We start from the raw sequence: 23,866 nt of genomic DNA on the forward strand, positions 1-23,866 counted from the left end.
GCAAACTGGAACAGTCACTTCCAGGTTTGCGGCGTTCAGGAGCCAAAACGTTTCAGAACTAAACTGTTCGAAAACCAAGGTACGACTGTATGTTACTCCACCCCATTCATTTCAATCCAAAGGAAAGGCAACGCAAACTGAGTGTGCGTGTGATGTAATCAATTATGTATCATTTGTGGACTGAAAGCAACAACAGCAGCAGATACTGATCGTATTCACTGGATTGATTTCCATTCTGAACATGGCACGAATAAGTGAGCATTGGCAATTTCCACTCCTGTCTCTGTTTTCCTTGCAATTATCAGGCATCCCTAGTGTGTACGCTAAGCCTGCAGGACAACTGGAGGGACCACACTTTCCCACCTCTCGTGCTCATGCTTTTCTTTACCTTTGAGCAACGCAGGGACATGATGGCTGGCATTTTCCTTTCTCAACAACAAAGCCAGGCAATGCACACGTGTTTGGCTGGGTAGTTTATCCTCCAAGAAACTCCTCTCTGATATATATGAAGCCTCACTACGACAAAATACAGTTACCTGAAATGACACAAGCCAGCAATTTTTGATCTAAATGGCAAGGCAACCAATTTATGAAAAAGTGCTGAGTGTCAGAATGTTCCACTGGGCACTCGCCATCTGAGCAAAATCCTCCCACACACAAAAATTCCAGCAGATCTGCAGCCTCCTGGAAATGGACTCAAAATACGCCACTAATGCATTATCTTCGGAAAACTTAAATTGAACACTGATCATTAATGGGCTAATTTTAGGGCTTGCTACATTAGTCAATCACTGCAGAGGTTGAGGTGACTCTGCCATTGCGATACCACAATATGCTCATAACTCTGTGCTGGTTTCACAGTGATATTAGGCCTAGTCTGCAAAAACGGTTAAAAGCTATTCTTGGGTTGTACCACTTCAGACTGCAAGCAGCTGACTGCGTGGCTGGTTTTCCACAACCCACCCCACATTCCGTCAAGATCTCCTTACATAGAAAAAAGACCCCCTTGCACACCAGAACTAGAAACTTTTCCCCGACACGTTAAGTTTTCTGTGTGCAGATGCTCTATCGCTGAGCTATGGCTCTTCGGCAGAAGATGTATTTATTTCTTTATATGATGATATATACTCTTCTAGTTCTTACACATCACTCAGAGCAGCTAACAAGATTTGAAATCCATTATAAAATACAGTATTGTTCTAAAAATAACATTATAAAAAATCGAGCCACTACAGTGTAATAAAAACAGAGATGGGCACAGGAGATTTTAAAAAGCATCAGATAATTACATGCCCCAAAAAACCTGCCTCAACACCCACGAGCATCTGGTTGGCCATTGCAAGAACAGGATGCTGGACTAGATGGAACATGGGCCGGATCCAGCAGGGATCTTCTCATGCCCTTAAATATGCTGCCCTTTTCCCCAGATAGGAAATCCATGAAATCACTGGGCCCCTGACAACCAAGTTCCTGCACCACCACGACCTATGGCTTTTCAATACTTGCAGGATGCTTCACCGTTGGCCTGTATCTCCCAGACCAATGGGCTTGAGGACATTTATTAGCCTTGAATTGTCATCCAGACAGCTCCTCAAACATTTCTTGTGGTTCAGGCAATGATTCAGCGTGATGATTCATCATCGCATTTACGTCGGTGTGTCAGGAAGCTGCCGCTTGATGATGCAAGGTTGTATTATGTGCCCAAGTGTTCGTCTTGTTGCCTTTTCATCCCACGGGAAACTTTAAATGTCTGCAAGCTTGTCATCAACAATATGGGATCTCCTTGGAAAAGCAGCGTCCTTTTTGTGCCAATTTCAGGGGCTGATTTCAGTTTGAGAAGACGTCTTACTGTCCCAAGTGGATCCTTAAGCAGAGTCTGCCACCCTCCAGCTGTTGGAACTAGAATTCCCATCATCCTTGACTGCAGCCCATGCTTGGTGGTGCTGATGGGAGCTGAAGTTTGGCAATGTCAGGAGAGCCACAGGTCTCCCAATTCTGCCTTAAAAGTTGTGACCTTATGATCCTGTATCCATTAAGGGTTGGAATCTAGTAGAAGAGGCTGCAGAACCTTCCAAACCAGTTCCTTTGTGAAGGCAATGGCTTTAGCTGGTTTCAGGTTCAATTCCTGGCATCTACAGGTAGGGCTGAGAGAGATCCTGGCCTGAAACCCTGGAAAGCTGCTACCAGTTAATGTAGACAGTACTGAGCGAAATGGGCTTTGTATAAGGGAGCATGTTCCTATCTTTTCATTCATCAATGCATGAAGCGCATGTGTGCTACATGGCCAGTGTTTCCACACCCTGCATGTGCAACAGAGTGCATATATTGTGGGAGCTTTGTAATAAGGACAGAATAAAAAACTGGAAGAAAACTATCTCCCATGCCTTAAAAGCAGAGATGGCGAACCCGTGGCCCTCTGGATGTTGTTGGACTCTAGTTCCCATCATCCCTGATCACTGACCATGCTAACTGGGGCTGATGGGATTTGGAATCCCCAAGATCTGGGCTGCCACAGGTTCCTCATTCTTGCCTTAGAGGGAATAACCCACTTTTTGCAACTATGTTAGGAAATTGGATGTATACACAGATCCCGCTGTCACAATGCTCAATACACAGGTCCCACTATTGCTACATGAATGGCTGATTCAGATGTGCAAGCAGCTACTTCCTCACTTGTTTGTGCTCTGCTGGTAGCAGCAGCCATTTTCAGACAGAAACCACGGAAGGAGGGAAGGTGAGAGATCAGACAAATCATTCCCCCCCCCTTTGTCTCTCCCTTGGTACTTGGCTGCAGCCATTTCAGGAAGATACCATGGAGGGGGTTGGGAGATTGAACAAAACACAGTTCAGAAATGTTCCCATAGGAAATAATGGAAATCGTCCACTCATTATGCAAACGCTCACCTATGGAACAATTTCCTGGGAACGTATTGTATTTGGAAAGCGGGAACCTGTGTGCTATTACCACAGAAAAAAGGATGCATGGAGGAGGAGCATGGTAGAACGGCTGAATTATCATCCTGTTCTTTCTATTTCACCTTTCTTCGAAGGAGTTCAAGACGACATACATGATTCCTTCCCACCCCACCTTTCTTCCCACAATAATCCTGTGAGGTTGGTGAGGCTGAGAGACAGACACCAGTCCAAGGTGAGCTTCATGGCCGGAGTGAGGATTTGAACCAGGTCTCCCAGGTATTAGACCAACACTCTAACCACTACACCACACTACACTGGCTCTCACACCACACTGACCACAGCTGTCAGGGTCATCTATATTGAAAGGCAATAGAACTCTTGTCAATGCCCATAAGAACGTAAGAAGAGCCTGCTGGATCTGGCCAATGGCCTATTTAGTCGAGCATCCTATCCTCACAGTGGAAAACGGATGCCCAGTGGGGAGAACTGCAAACGGGACCCAAGCACAATAACACTCTCACCCACCACGCAATTGATTTCCATTACTGCCTCTAACCATGGAGGAGGGGCATAGCCATTGTGGATCGCAGCCCTTGATAGCCTTTGTCCAATCCTCTTTCAAAGCTATCCAAGTTAGTGGCCATCACTACTACTTCCTGTGAGAGTTAGTTCCGCAGTTCAAATATGCCTTGCCTTTCCCTCTGGGCCCAACTGGCATTGTCCCACCAGAACGAGGCTAAGAAGAGGGTGGGTGGTGGAACTCCTCCTCCTTCTCCTTGTTCTTCTCAAACTTCACTCACTTGGAGAGGGCAGGAGAATAGGCAGGGCAAGAAGGCCCCAGGTACTGAGAGCTGCCCCCTCCCGCCCCTTGCACAGGGGTGCAGGCCTCAGTAGGGCTCAAGGATACGAGCCCCACAATCACAGTCTTACCTGGCTTGCTGGCACACCGAGCATGTGAGCTTGCTTGGGCAACAGCTGCAGCTGTTTGGTCCCCTGGAGTGCAAATCCTCTCTGGGTGCAGGTTGAAATCACAAGGCCATAGATGTGAGGAGGCACAACAGGCGATGCCATCAAAATAATGTCTCCTGGGAAGTGCAATGTGGGGCGGGGAAGCAGAAGGAGGTTATCAGACTGGCTCTGAGGGGCTCTTTGTACCACTGCAGGGACCTTTTTACGCGTGACTAATCCCAAGAAGAAGGCTGGTGTTAGAATATCATCCTTGTCCTTTGTTCTGATCACTATTGCCAAATTACAGTGGTACCTCAGCTGCAGTCGATACGCTGCACAATCGAACGAAGTTCCAAGTAGCTTTATTGTACAAGGACAATGGAGCTAGGACAAATCTGAGGAGCTGAAGGACCCCTTTACCGATCCTCCTCCAGCCTCAGCAGTGGTACCTCGGGTTAAGTACTTAATTCGTTCTGGAGGTCCGTTCTTAACCTGAAATTGTTCTTAACCCGAGGTACCACTTTAGCTAATGGGGCCTCCCACTGCCGCTGCACCGCTGGAGCACGATTTCTGTTCTTATCCTGAAGCAAAGTTCTTAACCCAAGGTAATATTTCTAGGTTAGCGGAGTCTGTAACCTGAAGCGTATGTAACCTGAGGTACCACTGTATGGAATCAGAGACAAATTGGAAGCAAAGGAGAAGGCATGAGGGCCAAGTTGCTCTGAATCTTCTATGCAGGCAATTTCAGTTAGGGAGGCCAGAGAGTTGTTGTTGCTGTTATTCCACTTATTATTTATTATTTATTATTATACCACCTTTCACCTGAAGATCTCAGGGCAGTTCACAGCATACAAATACAACATAAAAACACAAAATACATAATAAAAACAAGAAGGAAACAAACCAATTACCCCCACCCATTTTTTTAAAAAAGGACATAGAATGATAATCAGTCAAAGACCTGGCTGAAGAGCTACGTTTTTGCCTGGCACCTAAACAGGAATAATGAAGGCACCAGGCAGGCCTCCCTAGGGAGAACATTCCACAAACGGGGAGCCACTCCATGTTGCCACCCTTTGGACATCTCATGGAGGAGGCACACAAAGCAGGGCATCTGATGATGATCACAGGGTTACGTTACCAAATTAGCTTGCTAAGGACTGAACTTAATGCGACATAGTTAATGCAACCTACTGCAAAGAAGTGGTGGAAGCATGAAAAAAGAGTTCTGTAAGGAAAGGAGATTCGATTTATTGTGCAATATTTGCTTCGCAAGAACAACCTTTGGTGGTGGAGACAAGAGCCGCTGGAGGCCATAAGGCTGTAGCGTCCTGCAAGTTGCTTGGTTCTTGGTCAGCATCTGCCTTGTGGAATGAAGGCCTAGGAAGTCTGGGGTGGAAGTGTTATAAATGAGAAAGACAAATATATTGAACAGTTGCAGTCTAGAATTCAGGTGGGATCACCCCACACAGTTGTGCCCCAGCAAATTCCGGGAATTGCATTTTGCACTGAGCGCCAATCCACCAACACTTATACAAATATTCCCTCCAAATAACTACTTGGGCTGAGGTTTGCAGAGAGCAATACCTTAATCAAGAGACCATTACCTTTCAAAATTCACCCTTCTGTGAATTTTTGCAATGCATTTTTCCAGCCAAACAATGCGTACAAAAATGTAGGTGACAGTGAGCATAAAAATGCAGACATTCATTAAAAAAACATACAAATATGCATCATTTTAGGGAAATGTGCTTGCAAAAATGTGTATATTGGTCAAAAGTGCACATGAAAATGTATATGTTATGAAATACTCACACTAAAATACTGATGATTTTTCACAAGTATTAAAAAAAAACACCAACAACCCACAACTATTGGTAAATTGCTGCAGAAATGGGGAGAACCAAATTTAAGGTTGGAAAAATGAGAAACTGTGAGCAACCAAAATTGACAGAGTCATCCTTCTTGAGATGAAGTGGCTTGTTGGGTGACGTTTATCATAGGATGTAGTTAAAATTCTGTGGCAGAGCAACAAGGATAGAACTGCAAAGTTTCAAACACAGCCCAGTCCTTTTTACACCTGCCAACATCACATCAAAAGACCAGAGCAAACAGCAATTTTTTTGGCAAGCGATATCTATTCTCATCACCCCTCAGCCTCTATAGCCTTGATAAAAAGCCTTCACAGCCATCTTTCAGATTCACACATTTTTTTGGCCAGCTGAGGAGGGAAGCAGCAAGGTGAAATGTACAGAACATCAGAGCTGGTAATAGAAACCCATTTAGAAACCCAACACACTGTTTGTGTCTTGGTCTTCCATCTCAAAACATGAAATAGGAAAATTCTCTCTCTCTCTCTCTCTCTCTCTCTCTCTCTCTCTCTCTCTCTCTCTATTGTCCAACCAGCAGCTCAAAATTCTTAAAGAAAATTCTCTGGGCATGGATGTTCAAAAGTACAAGCGGCATCTAATGGTCAGGGCTGAAATCTTTACAGTCAGTTCAAGTTAATGGTGTGATTTAGAGCATACTTTCCCTAGAATAAATTCCCACAACTTTTTTTAAAAGTGGGGGGCAGGGTGTTTCTACAAATGTTCAGGAGCTGAGACTGGCTTCCTGGGGAAAGGGGGGTCAGCAATAGATTGTCTGCTTTAAAAAATACATAAATCCAAATTAGTTTTGCTGCTCCCAAAGCAAGAAGCAGCTGTGATCCTATTGATAGCTGTGTCATCACACTTTTCCTGCTCAGTAACCCCCTTGGAAATACATTACATGATGATGCAGTTACAGATGGGGGAGAAATCAGATTTGGTTTGCATTTCAATGAGAACCTACTTAATTCCACACCTCCTAAACCAATGCATGAACTGAAACATGGCTATCCTTCAAAAGTGGACAGTTGGAAACTGTGCTTAGCAACCAGGCAGAGTGGCATGATCTTCACTGAGGTTGCATGAGCTCTGATTGGCTATGTAATTCTGGGGGAATTTTCCTCTGTATGTTTGGTTGAATGCCTCCCTGCTATGTACAAGGACTGAACAAAAAAGGACAAAACCTCTCTGTTCCTTTCTCCTTAAACTGGACACTGCTTTTTTGCTCAGTATCTTAAGTGAAGTACTATCAGGACTTTTCTCCCCAGATTCCATCTGTGTTATTTAAGTGACTTGGCTAACATTCCCTTCCACCGATTATTCACTGAAAACTACCTTCCATGGAGAGCTTTCAGCTCAGTACTACTCACAAGCTACTCTCACAGAATTCCAGCACCTCACACCCATCTGGAATTGTCACCTTGGTTTGCTGCGTTTGCCAACAGGATTTGGAACTCCACCATGAAGCGTCCCGCCGCAGCTCACCCTCCCTCCAAACCAGAAGCACAGCTCCCTGTGTACTCGGCTGTCCATGTGAGGGAGGTAGGCAAGGGGCTCGGCTCGGCTTGAACCATAGATTGCGCTGATCGAGTGGCAGTCCGTAACTCTGGCCAGCTGCGCGTCAGAGGGGCCCATGATATCTTGCAGGATGCCACGGGCTCTTGGTCCTCTCAGGCTCAGTGCTAGCACAGAGGGCCCTTTCTCTTGGGTATAACAAGAAGGCGGTGTTACTGGGGAAGAGAAATAAGAGAGGTGAAGACACAAAATGGAACATAAGAACCTGTGAGTCAGACTCTCCACCCATATAGCTCAGTACTGCCTACAATGGCTGGCAGTGGTTCTCCAGGCTTTCAGGAAAGAGTCTTTCCCACTCAGAGATGCCGGCGATTGAACCGGGCATCATCTATATGAAAAACAGATGCTTTACCTCTCTTCCCTCCTTGCTGCAGCCCAATATGTTTGCCATATTTTAATAACTGTCTGCCATTTACTATTTTATGACAGTGAGAATGTACCTGAAGTTTACCGACGGTGGCTCAATAACTGCCTACCATTGTTGTGCTGCAGTCCAAGTTGCCCAGACACTCCATGCCCCTCACCTGTGCTAGAGAGAAACATGTCCGGCTGAGGGTAGAGCAGGCGGAATCCACAGATATCCAAACCAGAGGCAAGAATCAGCTGGAGTGTGTGATGGACAGCCAGGGGGCTTCTGAGCAGGGTCTCAAACAGCAGTGCCATGGCAACCTGAGCAGGGAACAGAAAGCAGGAAGAAAACAGATAGGGCTCCAGAGAGTCACACGCTTAGGAGGAGGGGACATTTTAAAATTTACAATTAAGGGTTATTTTTCAGATTTCAGAGAGAGAGAATCCTCACAGATTTAACACAACCTTTTTGAAAGGGATGAAGCCCAAAAACAAGATCCCTCTCTGAAACCTTGGGGAGCCATTGGCAGTTAGTACAGATCCACCTCTCCCCCAACTTTTTTTCTCCAGATGTTTTGGGCTACCAACTCCCACTGGGTCTACACAGTAATGGCACACACCATTTGGCTTTAGTTATTTTTCTAAGCCCAGCCTTGCAAGAGATTAGGATTATCCTAAATCTCTTGCACTTATATTACTGGTCCGAAAGTATTCACTCTTCCACCACCAGCTGAAATGAAGACACCGTTAGGAATGTGATTCCCTTGGAATTGTGTTTGATCTGATTTCAGACTTACTGACTGAAACAAAACATTTCCTATAGAAGTGTGCGGGTCTAGCTCCTGAAAGAATAGTTATTTTCTTGTGGTTGGGTTGACTTGAGGATCTGCATTCTTCCTATAACACTTTATTTTGAATTACCTCCAAGAACTAGCTTTGTTCTTATGCCAATAAACGCCCAATGAATTCATCATTATCGGGCACTTGAAATGGAGTGTTACCAAATGCTCCTTCTCCGTAAAGGCATCTTGAGGTTTACTCCATTATAATAAACACAGTTATAAATCTACTAAAGTAATAAAAAGCCTTCTCCAGCTAGAAGAATAAAACCCGCTCTGCTCTATCAAACTAATTACAGCTCCCCGTGTATTGACTTTGCCTTCAACTGACTGATAAGAAACCATCCTGCAGTTAATTCCCCATCGCATAAAGGATGCTGATCCTATTTTTTAATAATAAAAAATAAAGCTGGAATCTGCAAATCATTTGCAAGGACATACTTGACCTCAGCACCTGCTTCTGCAACCTACAGGTTATTCTATCAAAACTTGTTTACATGAGGCCTTATCCCAAGCCAGTAGCCTCTGAAACCCTCTTCAGCCCTAGGTCTGCCTGCATCAGTAATGGAGAATCTGTGGCCCTTCAGATGTTTCTGGACTCCAACTCCCATCGCCCTCAGCCAACATAGCCTATGGACAGTGATGATGGATGTTGGAGTCCACTAACATCTAGAGGGCCATAGGTTCCCTGTCTCTGGTTTACATTATCTAGAGATCATCTCACAGTTGTAACCAGTTCAAACTGTAGAAATCATCTGGACACTTAGGGTTATAACAAGGTATGGATCTATCTGGTCCACCTGTCCTGAATCACTGTGACATCCACCACTGAGATGAAAGCAAGATGGAGAGCGGTAGACTCAGGGCTCCTGAACAGACTGGAAACTAAGGTCAGGTCAGGACCCTGGACAAAGACCTGGCCTGGTAGAATAAAAGAAATCACCTGGTACTGAAATGACCATAAAGAAACTTTCAGGAGAGTCTCTCTGGGGAGGGCATTCCACAACAGTGGTGCCACCACAAAGAAGGCTCCCAACTTCCTGGTCGTCAGCTGCTTCACTTCACTTGGGCCTCTGAAGAAATGATCATGGTATACAGGAAGGAATAATGTGAAATAATATATTCCTGGTTATTTCTTTAGGGCAGGGGTGGGCAACCTTTCTCATAGGCAGTCTTCTGAGGGCCACCTGCTTTAGGAAGTTCTCATTTCCATACAGAATTGCCATGACCTTTAAACGACCCAACACTGGCAGGAAGTAGGCCTGCACAGTATGAATGACCTGGGCTTTCTGAAGAAGCAAGGAGGCAGATATTTTGTGGGTGGGAGTTGGTTCTTTTGTACCTCACTTTCTGTGTCGCTGCTCTCTCTGATATCACTGCCACTGGGGAAGTATTTTTCATCCGTCTCTACAGTCTGCCAGTAAAACCCAGCTGGCACTGCAAAGGCCTTCTCCAGCGCCTGAAATGCACAAAGGGAGAGCTGTTGTTTGTGAATTATCTTGATTCTTCAAAGGCAGGGACTGAAAATAAAGACAGTACAGTGAATGCCAAGGATTGAAATCAGAAGAGATGGCGCAGCAGAGGCATTAGTCACTGACACATCATTTCCTCTGCTGTTTCTGTGCCAGCCAGTCCGATGCGAGGGAGACCGAGCTAAATCCAGTGGCACCATTTGCCCTAATTGACACTTTCGGGCAAATAAACAACAGCAGGAAGAAATTCCAGCATGTTGCACCCAGAATCTCTACAGATCTGTGACTACACTCAAAGGGAGATAAACCAGCACTATGCATTGGGGATTAAAAGGCCATTTGCTGTTAAACTAATGGCCACAATGGCTCATCCAAACTGCTTTGTAAACTCATCCACCTTGGTAAATAAGATTGGGCTGTATCTAAGTCATATTCAGAGTGTTCCCACGGAAATAAATGGATTTCAGTCTTGATATGAAAAGGTGGCATATAAATAAATAAATAAATAAATTCCATTGAAATGGAAACTATATTCTTATGCAGATCTATTAATTCCAGTGGCATTCACACATGAGAATTTAGGGACACAGGAAGCTGCCTTATAGCAGGCCAAACCACCTAGCTGCATTCTGTGTGCACTGACTGGCAGCAGTTCTCTGGGGTTTCTAGGGACTGGATCAAGGACCTTCTGCATACAAAGCAAATACTCTACCACTGAGCTATGGCTGTTCTCAAGGGATTGTGCCTTAGTGGACAGTTCCCCCTCCTTTTTATTGTTGTTGTGTGAGGCATATCTCATGGTATAGTCAGACGGGTACTAATCCTGCAAGCAGCCTCAAGTGTAAAAGAAGAGAAGCCAGAAACAAATAAAAGTTTTCATTGGGGATAGGATTCCTGTGTAGAACACGGGTAGGCAAACTAAGGCCCAGGGGCCGGATCCAGCCCAATCGCCTTCTAAATCTGGCCCGCAGGTGGTCCAGGAATCAGCGTGTTTTTACATGGATAGAATATGTCCTTTTATTTAAAATGCATCTCTGGGTTATTTGTGGGGGCTTCCTGGTGTTTTTACATGAGCAGAATGTGTGCTTTTGCTTAAAATGCATCTCTGGGTTATTTGTGGGGCGTAGGAATTCATTCATTTCCCCAAAAAATATATAGTCCGGCCCCCCACAAGGTCTGAGGGACAGTGGACCGGCCCCCTGCTGAAAACGTTTTCTGACCCCTGCTGTAGAATAAGGAGGTTAAGAAAAGCAGGTCTTTCAGCACCCTGGACAGAGCTCAGGGAGCAGACAACCTGTTCCAATAGCTTCTCTTTCTCAACGCAGCCTTTTTATGTTTCCTTCCTGACTACACTTCTTGTGCCCTCTCACTGAGGAGCACCGAGGCTTAAAGGGACAGCCCTTTGGCCTGAAGCCTAGCCTAGCACTCCACCATCCTTCCAGGGTTTCATGCCGGACACACTGCTTACATTAGCATGCCAGGCTCTTGGAGATGGTCATGCCAGCCCCTAGCTGGACCTGGCTTCTGAACTGCAGCAGGTGGGAGAAAGCTTGTGCAATCCATCAGTCCACTCCTTCTTTGTTTAACCATGATTAAAACTATTGGCAGTGCTGCCATTGGTAGGGATGGGGAAGAAGTTTGATTCAGTTCACATTTGATGCCGAATCTTCCAAATTCTTAATTTCTGAAACAGTACGAGAACTGAAACACAGCCAGCCTTTGAAATTCACACTATTCCAGATTTTGCAATGCAGTTCCCCAGCCAAGTGATATGTACAAAAATGCATATACTAGGAGATGGTGTGCTTAAAAATCCAATGCATCATGGCAGGGGAAATTGCTTTGCAAAAATGTGTATATTAGACAAAATTGCATTAAAACATATTATGGGGGAAATTGCACTCAAATCCAGATGAATTTTCATGAGGACATTTTTTAAAATTGCAAATTGATGTGCAAATGTAGAAGACTAACATAAAATTGGAAAAATGAGAAACGGAAATTGACAAATTTGTCCATCCCATGTCAGCATCAGTAAACAGGCAAAGCGTGGATACATTACCATGGAATCTGAGTTAAGGGTAGCAAAGTGGCTGAAGTGGATGGGAGGAATCTCAGGGAGGAAGGGGTATGACTGATTCTGCATGTGACTGTCCAGTTGTGCTTTCCACCAGATAACATCCAAGAGAGACGTTTGAGAGAGAAACATGGAGCTCTGCTGATGGAACAGAGACATTCCCTGAAGGGAGTTCTTGGGCTGCAAAAAAGGAACACAAGATTAATGGCCTGGTCCTCTGGTAACAAACGAAATACCTAGAATGAGAAGCAAAGTAGAAATGGTATTCTGGGACATAAAAGCGGAGGGGATTTTATTAGCATCTTAATACAGCTCAGCACTGCTTCCCATATTTTGTGCATTAGTACATAGCAGACTTGTTTGCAGTGGGTAGTATAGGAATCACAAACATTTCTAATTGGCTAAATCAAAAAGATAGTGCATAGTTCATAAACAGACTGTGAAACACATCCTTTCTTAGATGTTACCAGCAGAATTTTTGGTCTCCCCCCACCCAACAGGAAAGGGCACTCCAGCGGACTATCATGGGCATGGACAGAAAATAAATCTCAAGGAAATCTGAAAAGCTAGTGCCAGACAGTGTATATCAAGGATGTGGAAGCTGTGACCTGTCTGCCATCAGCCCCAGCCAGTATGGCCAATGGAAAGGGATGATGGGAGTTGTAGTCCAACAACATTTGGAGGGCCACAGGTTCCCCATCCCTGGTGAAGACAATACAGAGCTACATGGACCAATGGCTTGACTTAGTATAATGCATCTCCTTATTTATATCAGCCATTTCTATTTTTTTTAAAATATTTATTAAAGTTTCAGAAAAAAATTACAAAAATAAGGAAAAACAAAAAACAAAAAATACAAAGTACAGAAAAATTAAAAACAATTAAAAAGAAATCCATCTTTCCATAACTTATCTTTCATTTACTTATTTCCTTGACCTCCTCACACCTCCCTTTTTTGTATTCTAGATCAATTGATTGTTTCAGCAAGTCCTTTCCATTCTTGTGTTTATCTTATTAATTTATCTTAATATATTGTAACTTTACATTCTAACCTATTAACAATCCATTCTTCCTTAACCCTATATAACATTACTGCAAAAGCCACATTACTTCATTCCAACATCCTTTTAACATTCCTTAATTTTACAGTGTTTCTGTAGGTAATCTTTAAATTTCTTCCAATCTTCTTCTACCAACTCTTCTCCCTGGTCTCGGATTCTGCCAGTCATTTCCGCCAGTTCCATATAGTCCATCACTTTCATCTGCCATTCTTCCCGGGTGGGTAGATCTTGTGTCTTCCAGTACTTCGCTATAAGTATTCTTGCTGCTGTTGTTGCATACATAAAAAAAGTTCTATCCTTCTTTGGCACCAATTGGCCAACCATGCCCAGAAGAAAGGCCTCTGGTTTCTTCAGAAAGGTATATTTAAATACCTTTTTCATTTCATTATAGATCATCTCCCAGAAAGCCTTAATCTTTGGCCATGTCCACCAAAGGTGAAAGAATGTACCTTCAGTCTCTTTACATTTCCAAAATTTATTATCGGGCAAATGATAGATTTTTGCAAGCTTGACTGGTGTCATGTACCACCTGTATATCATTTTCATAATATTCTCTCTTAAGGCATTACATGCCGTGAACTTCATACCTGTGGTATATTAGCCATTTCTAGTTTCATCAGCCATTTATTTGGAACCATGAGGACTAGAATCAGTTTTCAGGGGAAGGTCAATAGCTTGGTGGCTGAACATCTGCTTTACACAGAGAAGGTCTAGATTCAATTCTTGGCATCTCTGGGTTGGTCTGGGACTGCCCTTCCCCCATCTGAAACTCTTCACAGCTGCTTCTAGTCAGTGAAAACAAGCCTGCGCTAGATGGACCAATGATCTAATTCAGGATAAGGCAGCTTCATATGTTCCTCAAGACAGGGCCATGAGTGCTTGCTCATGCTTGTTAGTTCTAGAAGGTTCTGAGGTGTTGTTCTGCAAGGGCACAGGACCCCCAACCACACGTCCACACAGAGATCAAATGAATAAGACTTTCTCCCTCACATCCTTCTCCTTATCTGAGAGAGCTAACCTAGCTAAAAGCAGGTATATATTATTTGAATACTTTTCAAGGCTGTCCTGCAAGGACCTTGAACTCATCAGCACATGAAGCATTGTTAAACAACTCTTTCCTCCAACTCTTAAACAAAAAAGCTCTCTGCCACATGAAGAGATCCATGAGGCAACGGTCCCCAAGGAGATAACTTGCCGAGATAAACATGTCAGGTTTTTTTCACAAGGTGTCTATTAAAGTGTTTTTAAAGGAGGTCACAGAGATGCTGCATGTCGCCACTGCCAAGAAAGGCTGGAGAGTTAAATCCAAGCAACAAAAGAACCCCCTGGGAGGCTGCCAAAGGAGAAAGCAGCGCCCGGGTGTTTATTTGCTTTCTCTCTCTGCTGCAACTGACATTTCGGAAAGATTTGGTTTATGCGTTTCCCATCAGGTTTTCTCTCTCGACTGGTATGAATGTCAGCTGTACAAATGCTTCAAATAAGAAGAGGAACAACAGCATCCATTGCTGGCAGACAGAATTTTGAAGGCACCTTTGTAAGAGAAGGCAAACACCAGATACAAAGCTCATTGTAAAGCAACAGGGGGCTCAGGAGGCTTGTTTTTTTGTGGCACTGAGGCAGCTTGCAGGCTGACAGAGCTACTGGGCATGGTATTTCCTACGCTGCAGTGCCACCAGTGGAGGTTGGCTGGTTAGAGCAAATGGGGCACAGTTTGACCAAGCTCAGTCTGCCCTCCGCCAGCCATCGCCTGCCTTAACTGCTTACAACCACTTTAAGGGGTGCCCCTGGCTATCAGCTTCTCCTCCTCGGTTTCAGTGTTGACCCTTAGAGAACTCAGCAGGGAGAGGGAGGATGGGGGCAAAACTAGAATGAGTTGGCTCTGTTTGTCATTGGCTCTGGCTCCCCCTACTGTTGGGCTCCCTGCCTTCCACCCTACCAGGCACAATGGGCACCAGTCACCACGGACTGCCACCTCCAGAACAACCAGAGAAGGCGCTATGGTCCTGAGTAAGTGACCTGAGGAACCAGCAAGGGTTGGGCTTCTGCTATAGTACTGTTCCTCCAACAATGTGTCCCACTCATTAGGCATGAAGACTGCCACGCCATCAGAGCACCAGCCTGCCTTTTACCATCTCTGATGCTTCCGGCCCTTTTGCTCCTCATTCCAAGGTGGTACAGCTGTTCTTCAGCACAGCTGGATCCAGGTGCCCCAAGGAACCAGCAGAGTCCTTAGTTGTACTGCTATAACTGTTGATAAGAACAGCCTGGCCGGATCAGGCCAAAGACCCATCTAATGCAGCTTCCTGTTCCCAAGGTCACCAATCAGATGCCTGAAGGAAGTTCATAAGCAGAACCTGAGTGCAGCAGTACCCACCCCACTTGTGAATCCCAACAACTGATATTCTGATACTTCTTGCCTCTGAAGCTAAAAGCAAAACACAGCCATCATGGCTAGTTGCCACTGATAAGCCTCTTCCTCCATGAAGTTGTCTAATCCAAGCCATTCAAGTGGATGACAGTCCCTGCCTCTTGTGAGAGCAAATTCTAGTTTACCTATGCACTGTGCAAAGACGTCCTTCCTTTTGCTCGCTCTGAATCTTCCAACATTCAGCTTTATTTGATGGCTCCTATTCTAGGATGTGGGTGGCACTGTGGGTTAAACCACAGAGCCTAGGACTTGCCGATCAGAAGGTCGGTGGTTCAAATCCCCGCAATGGGGTGAGCGCCCGTTGCTCGGTCCCTGCTCCTGCCAACCTAGCAGTTTGAAAGCACGTCAAAGTGCAAGTAGATAAATAGGTACCACTCCAGCAGAAAGGTAAATGGCGTTTCTGTGTGCTGCTCTGGTTCGCCAGAAGCGGCTTAGTCATGCTGGCCACATGACCCGGAAGCTGTATGCCGGTTCCCTTGGCCAATAAAGCGAGATGAGCGCCGCAACCCCAGAGTCGGCCACGACTGGACCTAATGGTCAGGAGTCCTTTTACCTTTACCTATTCTAGGACTATGGAAGCAGGAGAAAAACCTCTCTCTAGCAGCAGTCTCCACACCACTGGATAATTTTACACACCTCTTTCATGTTCCCACTTACTAACTCCTCATCCCCACCCCAGTCCCCTGCTTTCTTAGCCTGAGCAGCCCCTTGCTTCTCCCTGCCTAGAATCCTGAGAACCATAGTTTCCCCATACAGAGCTACAATTCTCAGCATCCTTGACAAACCAGTTCCCAGAATTCATTGGGGAAAGCCATACGCATTGGATGTGCTTTAAACATATGGCATGGACCTGCACCCTTATCATCTGAAAACTGCTGCTGTTTGGTGGGTGCTTCTGGGCCCAGCTGCTCCAAGGACCCCCAAATTCCCTTCTCCCTGAAAGTTGCCTTTATTTGTTTATTGCAGTTTTTAATCAACATCAATCACTTTCCTCCAGGCAAAAGAGGAGGGGGAGCGGAGAGCACAGCAGCCACAGCTGTCACATTACGGGTTTTATGACACACTGCAGGAAATGTGGCCTTTACTGCTCTCTGGCAGCCAGGTCCTCAGCTGCAGATGATAAACGCTTGCTGCAGCCAGGGTGGGGAGGGGGTGAAGGGTTTTAAACGCCACTGAAATATTAAGCACCAGATTGGACTAAACTGCTTAAGTCAGAAGTGTCAAAATATTAGTAGCTTCCGGTGATTCTCATTGGATGATCAATACACACTGAAGCCTTAATCATTACCCTCTTTGCTCTCTGTCTCCTGCACTTCTTTTTTAAAAACCCCAGCAATTAGAAGGTAAAGGGAGTGCAGGATTTTGAATTCGCCAATAACCATGGTGACCTGCAGCTTTGAGGCAATGCTCTTTTAGATAATCCTTGTGCCTGGCTTTTTTTTTTTACTTTATTGTTATGTACTCTCAGTTAGCAAGTCATGCACACTCTTAACTTGTGGATAAGTACAGCTTTCAGCATCCATGTGATTGTAACTGAGAAAGCATATAGCATCTCTGCAAGCATCCTAGAACACCAAAATATTGTAAAATATTCCCAACTAGACTAGAGCCATGGTGACAAGAGACCTGTGTCTCGGCACCTGGGCTGCCAAACAGCTGGAAACTGTCAAGAAGGAGGGTGTAATTTATAGAAGAAAAGCAGCAAGTGGGAGGAGAGGTGCTTAGCCCCCCCCTCCCCACTTCACTACTCCCTATCCTCTTTCATGCATCCATGAGTCCAAGAATCCAAAAGCTCAGCTGGGGGAAAAGAGGCTAAGATGAAAGGGTTTCAAATAGTGATAGGCTGAAGTATTCAGTCCAGCCAAATTTCATAAATTCTTGGGAAGGGGCAGAGTGAAAACACCCCTCCCAAAAACAGTATTAGCCTTTGGTGGGCAAGTGAATTTAATGAATTTTCATATTACCTCTAAATAGGAGGTGCTTGGGCTTTGTTGTTGCTTTTCTTTTTCTTTCTTTTCAAACAACAAGAACAAAAATCATTGCCAACGCTTCAGATGATTTATTGATAAGATTTCATACCTGCCCTTCGCCAGAAGGTCCCTGGGCAGGTTACAACCATATCATCATACAATTATAAAAACAAGAGAGGGAAATCCAAACAAAACCAGAACAGTAAGAACTAAACAAATAAGCCGCTCCCAGACATTGCACATTTCTTGGACATTAAAAAAATAAAAATAAAAACCCTCATCCATCTCATATACAAAGGGAAAGTGAAAATATTTAAATTCATGTGAGTGCCCCTCCCAAAGCTTATTACAATCTTGGGGTGTGTGTATTATCACCCCTTTCTTCCCTGACAGCCCTACTTTAAACCCCCATCTCAGCCTCACCTGCCACCTAAAACTGACGTTCTGAATGCATGTTTGCCTCGTGGGGAAAAGCAGCTGCAGGCAGCAGCTGAGCATGAGGAAACTTGCAGACAGGGAAGGGTTAAATATACCACTCCTGCTACTTTTGCCAGTTTGGTGAAACCCCCATTATATTTTTAGCCCTTGTGCTGATGGTGAGATGCCTTGGTGTTCTACTGTGACCGGTCTGCAAAAAGGCTTTTACAAAGTCATTTGTAATCATTCTGACTTAAGACCCTCGGCTGAAGAATCTGTGGAGGTGCCCTATTGCTCATCCTATTATCAGTTTCTGTTTGTCCTATTGCTGCAGATCTTTTCAGTTTCTGCAGCCTGTGGACATGAACAACATTCTTGGAGGTACCAGACCAGAGGCACCACGGGGCCAGCAGCTCCCTCTTGATGCCAGTAGTCATGGGCCTGGTCGCCGGACTCCCTGGTTCAAGACCCCACTGGCGCTTTAGAGGGCCTCCTCTCTAAATTTAGGGAGGCACATTTATGGCATCGAACAAAGAACAGCGGCTCTTACTCAACAGTGGAACAGAAAGACAGTTGCAGTGCTGCTGCTTACTTCATGCTTCCAACTGCTGTGGACTTCCGACTCGCTGACTGGTGTTAAACAAGCGTGGAGTGCCAGGGCATCCTTATACCAGATCTGCTGCAGCCCCAAGACCTGGAATGGTGCTTTGCTCTCTCCTCTTGCTCCCAGGCAGGGTACCTATCATTGCATTTGAAAAGATGACATGGATTAACTGATCACGAGCCTAACTGGGTCAAAGCAGAGCAGAAACTCTGCAGAATGGCCTGGGAGTCTTTAGCTCCAGCTGGGGTCCATCCAGTCATCTTCCTCTCTGTAAAAGCCATGTTCTGCCATACATGGCTAGGGCAACCCAGCCAGATGGGCAGGGAATAAATAATAAAATGGTTATTATGATTATTATACTCTGCAGCAGTACTGTAGTGGCAAATTCAGAAGCACAGGGTCCCTTCACGATAGCCACAGCCATGACCTTCTCACAACCAAACCCACCCACAATCAGGTCCCTTCCTAAGATTATGCAATAATCTTACACAATAAGAATAATCAGGGATGCATTGCAATGATCAATGCAGATCTCCCTGTGTTGCCTTCCAGCTAGGTCTATTGTTTTCTGTGTACATGCATGCAGAAATCATTTGGGGTACTCCTATATCTTCTTTCAGAGTGGCTTAGCTTGTGTTTTCCTTGAAGTTCTATTGTGTGTAACAGAAACAGCACACCAATCTCTTCAAACTGAAGCTCCTTGTGTTCCCATTGTTCCTAAACGCTTAGCTTTGGAGCATGCAGAACAACTCCCACCCAGTGCTCTTCCCACACACCCTCTCCAGAGTGACCCTGAGAGCCAATCCTGGGTGGCTGACTCATCCATCTTTCACTCTGATTGGCTTCCATCAGCACAAAAGGTGAGAAGACTTCTTCTCAGTGGTTGAAAAGCTCCCCTTTCGTGCTGTTTGGGCAGCTCTAGAATGCTGGCGGCAGAAACAGTAATGGGTCTTCAACGCCCCCACTATGACCACAACACCTCTGCTCTACACTGTACAACGCAAAAGACAGAACAGAAGCAGGGGAAGGTAATATTCTAATCATGCCGCTCTCATGCCTGTGCACATTCATCTTAGTGCAAGGATCCTGAACCTCATGCATTACCCCACTTTCAGCGAGCTCACTTTTGGCCGCTCCACACAGTGGCTTGGGAGACCCCTAATAGCCCTCTCTGCATAACATGATCCAAGAGAGCTCTGTCCCAGACACCATTAATCCAGGCCTCCATTTAGAGGCTCTGATTCGGTTTTCCTTTTTTTTGAATGCTTGAAATTTGTTTTTTTTACTGTTTTTAATGATGATTTCATTGTCCCCCCCCCCCCCGTAAGCTGCATTAAAGCTTTGGGAGACATTTATACATTTTAAATGAATTATACATTTTAAATGAATAATATAATAATATTACAGCGGGCACTTGGCCTCAGCAGTTTTAATGACAACCTCTTCTTAACCTCTTTTACCTGCTGTACTGACCACCCCTTTTATTCCTTTTATTGTTAAATAACTGGGGGTTACTTAAAGCAGAACCACTGAAATTAACAGACATGATGAACTCAGCACCATTAGTTTCAAAGGGTGTACTCTGAGCAAAAGTCAGCTGAATACAGTGCTGGATTATATTCAGCTAACTTTTACTCAGAGTAGACCCATTTAAATGAATGGCTGTGAGCAGCTGAATACAACCCACTCCTTTTTAATTGGTGTTAAATCTGCCAGACTTCTTTTGCCCTTTTAAATTGTAAGCTGCCCTGAGCGCTGCAAATGCAGAGCAGAAGGGTGGGATAGATATCTTACCAAATAGATAAACAAGTTACCGTATTTTTCGCTCTATAACACGCACCCGACCATAACACGCACGTAGTTTTTAGAGGAGGAAAATCCGTAGGCATGCCACCCGTAGGCATTCCCTCCATAACACGCACAGACATTTCCCCTTACTTTCTAGGAGGAAAAAAGTGAGTGTTATGGTGCAAAAAATACGGTAAATAACTATACGAGAAGGACATTTGACAGCTAAAAATTACAGGGTTCCGTCATGGTTATGTGCTTTATCATTGCTTCCAACGTATGCATTTTGGGTAGCTCTGCAACAGAGAGCAAGCCTGTAACTCACTCTTAAGTTTCCTAGGAAGGGAACAGAGAGTCCTTATCGACTGGCATGTTCTCTCCTGCAGCAACACAGTACATTGCCCTTATTGATGATAATAGGGTCAATAACCTCCGTTGAAAATCAATGCTAAGTGATTACGCTATTATGAAGAGCTGGTGCGTGGCTTTTTCTTTTCCCAGGGAGCCTTCCTATTCCCCCAGTAATGTGCATTAATCGTTGTAAGCTTGTCAGTCACCTTCCACTTTGAATGAGAAAATAGTTTTTCAGGGGATTCTATCTTGGGCAATAGAAGGAGGATGTTCCACTTATGCCACATCCACACACATTTAAAGCCCTGTGATGCCACTTCAACAGACAGGACAAGGAAGCTGGCCTTTCTTTCCTAGAACAACAGCTTCCCCCAAAGAATCTTGGGAGCTGTGGTTTTTAAAGGGTGATGAGCGAGAGTTTGTTGGGAGACACACACACACACCCTATTCCTCTTCCAAGGCTACAAGTGGTTTAGCAATCAATTCCTCTCCCCAGGAAACTCTGGATCTGACAGCTATAGCACTGACAGTTCACTGATTAACCCTTTACAAGCAATTTCACGCAAAGCCTAATTAAAAACACAGATTGAATGACCTTCGTCGCTCTGACTACATATTTTAATAGAAACCAAATTTTGACACTAGGCAAAAAAAGAACAGAAGAGGAAAAACACCATTCCATTCTAACCCATCACATTTAATTATCTTTGGCTCGTTTCTTCCCCTTGATTTCCTCTCTCCCCCTCCCCTTTCTTCTACGTGACTTGGAAACTAAGAACCGGATTCAGCCTATTGACTTTGGAAGCAGCCAGAGAGGATTGGAAGCCCTGCTTTGCATAAGCTGAGCCATTGCTGTCATGGGTGGAAGATGGAAGAAAGGCAGATTTGGAGGATGATATATTTCCTTGAGAAATGCAGGCTGCAAGGGGAAAGGAGCCTTGCCTCCATCCTGATCAACTGCAAGCACTGCTGGAAGGCTGCATCAGGAGGACAGGAAATAAGGGGTGATCAGACAACCCAGCATGCCAGTGTACCTTGCGTTGCCTGCTCGAAAGGTGAGCTGAACAGCTGGGCCTGCGGCAGTGAGGTATATCGGAAGAACACCATCCAGCAACTTTAGGGAACGGTCATAGCTCAGTGGGAGATCAGCTGCCTTGCATGCAGAAGGCCCCTGGTAGGGCTAGAAATGCTCCTCCTCTGAATTCCTGGGGAGCTGCTGCCAGTCAGTGTGGACAATACTGAAGTCAGTGGGCCAGCATTCTGACTTGGTATAATACAGTTTTCTATGCTAACACAAGGGGCACCATCCAAATAAAGCTAAGCACTTTTCTGTCTCATCAATATGGACAGAAGAGATGTGCAGCGCCTTGAGTAAGTCTTTCCTGTTCAGCCCCCGTGCTTTCTGAAGTGGGACCCAGTTGTGTGCACCAGTGATGAACGTGAATTAATTTCTATACAAAATGTGTATGCAGCTCTTATGGCATGTTTTGTTCTTAGGTAATGCAGCACTTTGATATTGTTTATATTAAGCAGTATATAGATAAAGGGTAAAGGGACCCCTGACCATTAGGTCCAGTCATGACCGACTCTGGGGTTGCAGTGCTCATCTCGCTTTATTGGCCGAGGGAGCCGGCGTACAGCTTCCGGGTCATGTGGCCAGCATGACTAAGCCACTTCTGGTGAACCAGAGCAGCGCACGGAAACGCCGTTTACCTTTTCCTGCCGGAGCGGTACCTATTTATCTACTTGCACTTTGATGTGCTTTCAAACTGCTAGGTGGTCAGGAGCAGGGACCGAGCAATAGGAGCTCACCCCGTCGTGGGGATTCGAACCACCAACCTTCTGATCGGCAAGTCCTAGGCTCTGCGGCTTAACCCACAGCGCCACCTGTGTCCCATAAGCAGTATATCCATTGGTGTAATCAATAAATAAGTCTATGCCTACTCAGAAGAAAGTGTCGCTGCATTCAATGGGACTGGTAAAGGGGTTCTGTTGGAAGTTTGGGAGCAACTCAACTTGCATGAAGAGGAGTTTGCATGAAGTTAAGACAGACAAAATCAGTAACATTCAGATTCCCCAACTATCCCTGTACCTTTATCACCATACTGACTTCTCTATGTATCTCTTTGTTGTTTAGACTGATACATCTTAGGCTGCATCCTCATTAAAACCTCCTCCTCACACCTCTCTTTCAGACCTCAAAATGAGTGGTCATCTCTGAACTATCCTCTGAGAGAACAAAAGAGCAAGCACAACTGCCTTGTTCTTCTCTAGACTCAGACTAGAACCCTTTCCTATATTTCTTACAATAATTATTTCCTTACCTACGAGCATCTTGTGTGAGTGACTGCAACAGGTAAAGTCTTTTCCCCCCCTAACCAGATTCACAAGCCAAACACTGCAGATTTTGTATAATAAAGGGCTTCAACAGGTAATTGAGCCAGTTATCCCAGTAGATTTAGAATTTCAGCCTTCAAACACCCAGGCTTAATGCTGCAACTTTCTATGCATGGCTACCTGCTGGAAGTAAGTCCCACTGAAATCAGTGGGGACTGTCTTCTGAGTAGACATGTATAAGATTTCCAGGTTAAGTTTCCCACTGAAATTGACTGAGCATAAAAAGTGCTTAACTTTGGCTGGATCATGCTCGAGCAGTCAAATGCATTTAAATTATTAAATAATTTTAAACATTGATTTTTTTTCCAAATGAAATTTAAAAAAAATAAACACTGCCAAGCTTTGGTCAGTTATTCTGGTGCCTTTCAGACCGCTGACCAGAACACTGAAAGCAGGAGTAAGCATTTTGCTTGTTATTGAGAAATAGGATAGAATATTGCCTGCACGATTCCCCTTACGGGTGAAAGGGTTAGAGGCTTTCATTCTTTAGACAAAGAAAAAGAAGCTGAAAATTCAGGGAAGAGTTCAAATATTATGTACTAATAAATTAAATTAAATTCATCACCTGCCCTTCACCAGCAGATTGAGGGCAGGTTAAAAACATTTAAAATTGTAAAATAGTTAAAACATACTGTATTACAATCACTTGAACATGGTGGGTCTTGAAAACACACATCAGGAATACTCAAAGAGAAGGGAGTCCAAGATGGGTGGGAGTTTCTTAAAGGTGAAATACGGAAGGCACAAAAGCAGACTATAGCAGAAAATCTAAAGAAACTGTGTGGCTGCATAAAGAGCTTATGGATA

The 23,866-nt window shown here is 44.6% G+C and overlaps 1 protein-coding gene across 1 annotated transcript in view; it reads right to left on the minus strand.

Annotated features, from left to right (window-relative positions):
* DNAAF8 (dynein axonemal assembly factor 8) overlaps nt 1-23,866 on the minus strand; it is an 89,678-nt gene that overhangs the window by 34,450 nt on the left and 31,362 nt on the right. Inside the window, exons 12-20 of the mRNA XM_053364160.1 lie at nt 18,512-18,658; nt 17,497-17,544; nt 12,029-12,223; nt 9,837-9,953; nt 7,832-7,976; nt 7,153-7,462; nt 5,147-5,253; nt 3,847-4,001; nt 389-536 (exon numbers count right to left, since the gene is read on the minus strand). Coding sequence (XP_053220135.1) covers nt 389-536; nt 3,847-4,001; nt 5,147-5,253; nt 7,153-7,462; nt 7,832-7,976; nt 9,837-9,953; nt 12,029-12,223; nt 17,497-17,544; nt 18,512-18,658 — 1,372 coding nt within the window. The remainder of the gene's footprint in view (nt 1-388; nt 537-3,846; nt 4,002-5,146; nt 5,254-7,152; nt 7,463-7,831; nt 7,977-9,836; nt 9,954-12,028; nt 12,224-17,496; nt 17,545-18,511; nt 18,659-23,866) is intronic.

Source organism: Podarcis raffonei, chromosome 14, assembly GCF_027172205.1.
Source record: "Podarcis raffonei isolate rPodRaf1 chromosome 14, rPodRaf1.pri, whole genome shotgun sequence".
Taxonomy (NCBI): Eukaryota; Metazoa; Chordata; class Lepidosauria; order Squamata; family Lacertidae; genus Podarcis; species Podarcis raffonei.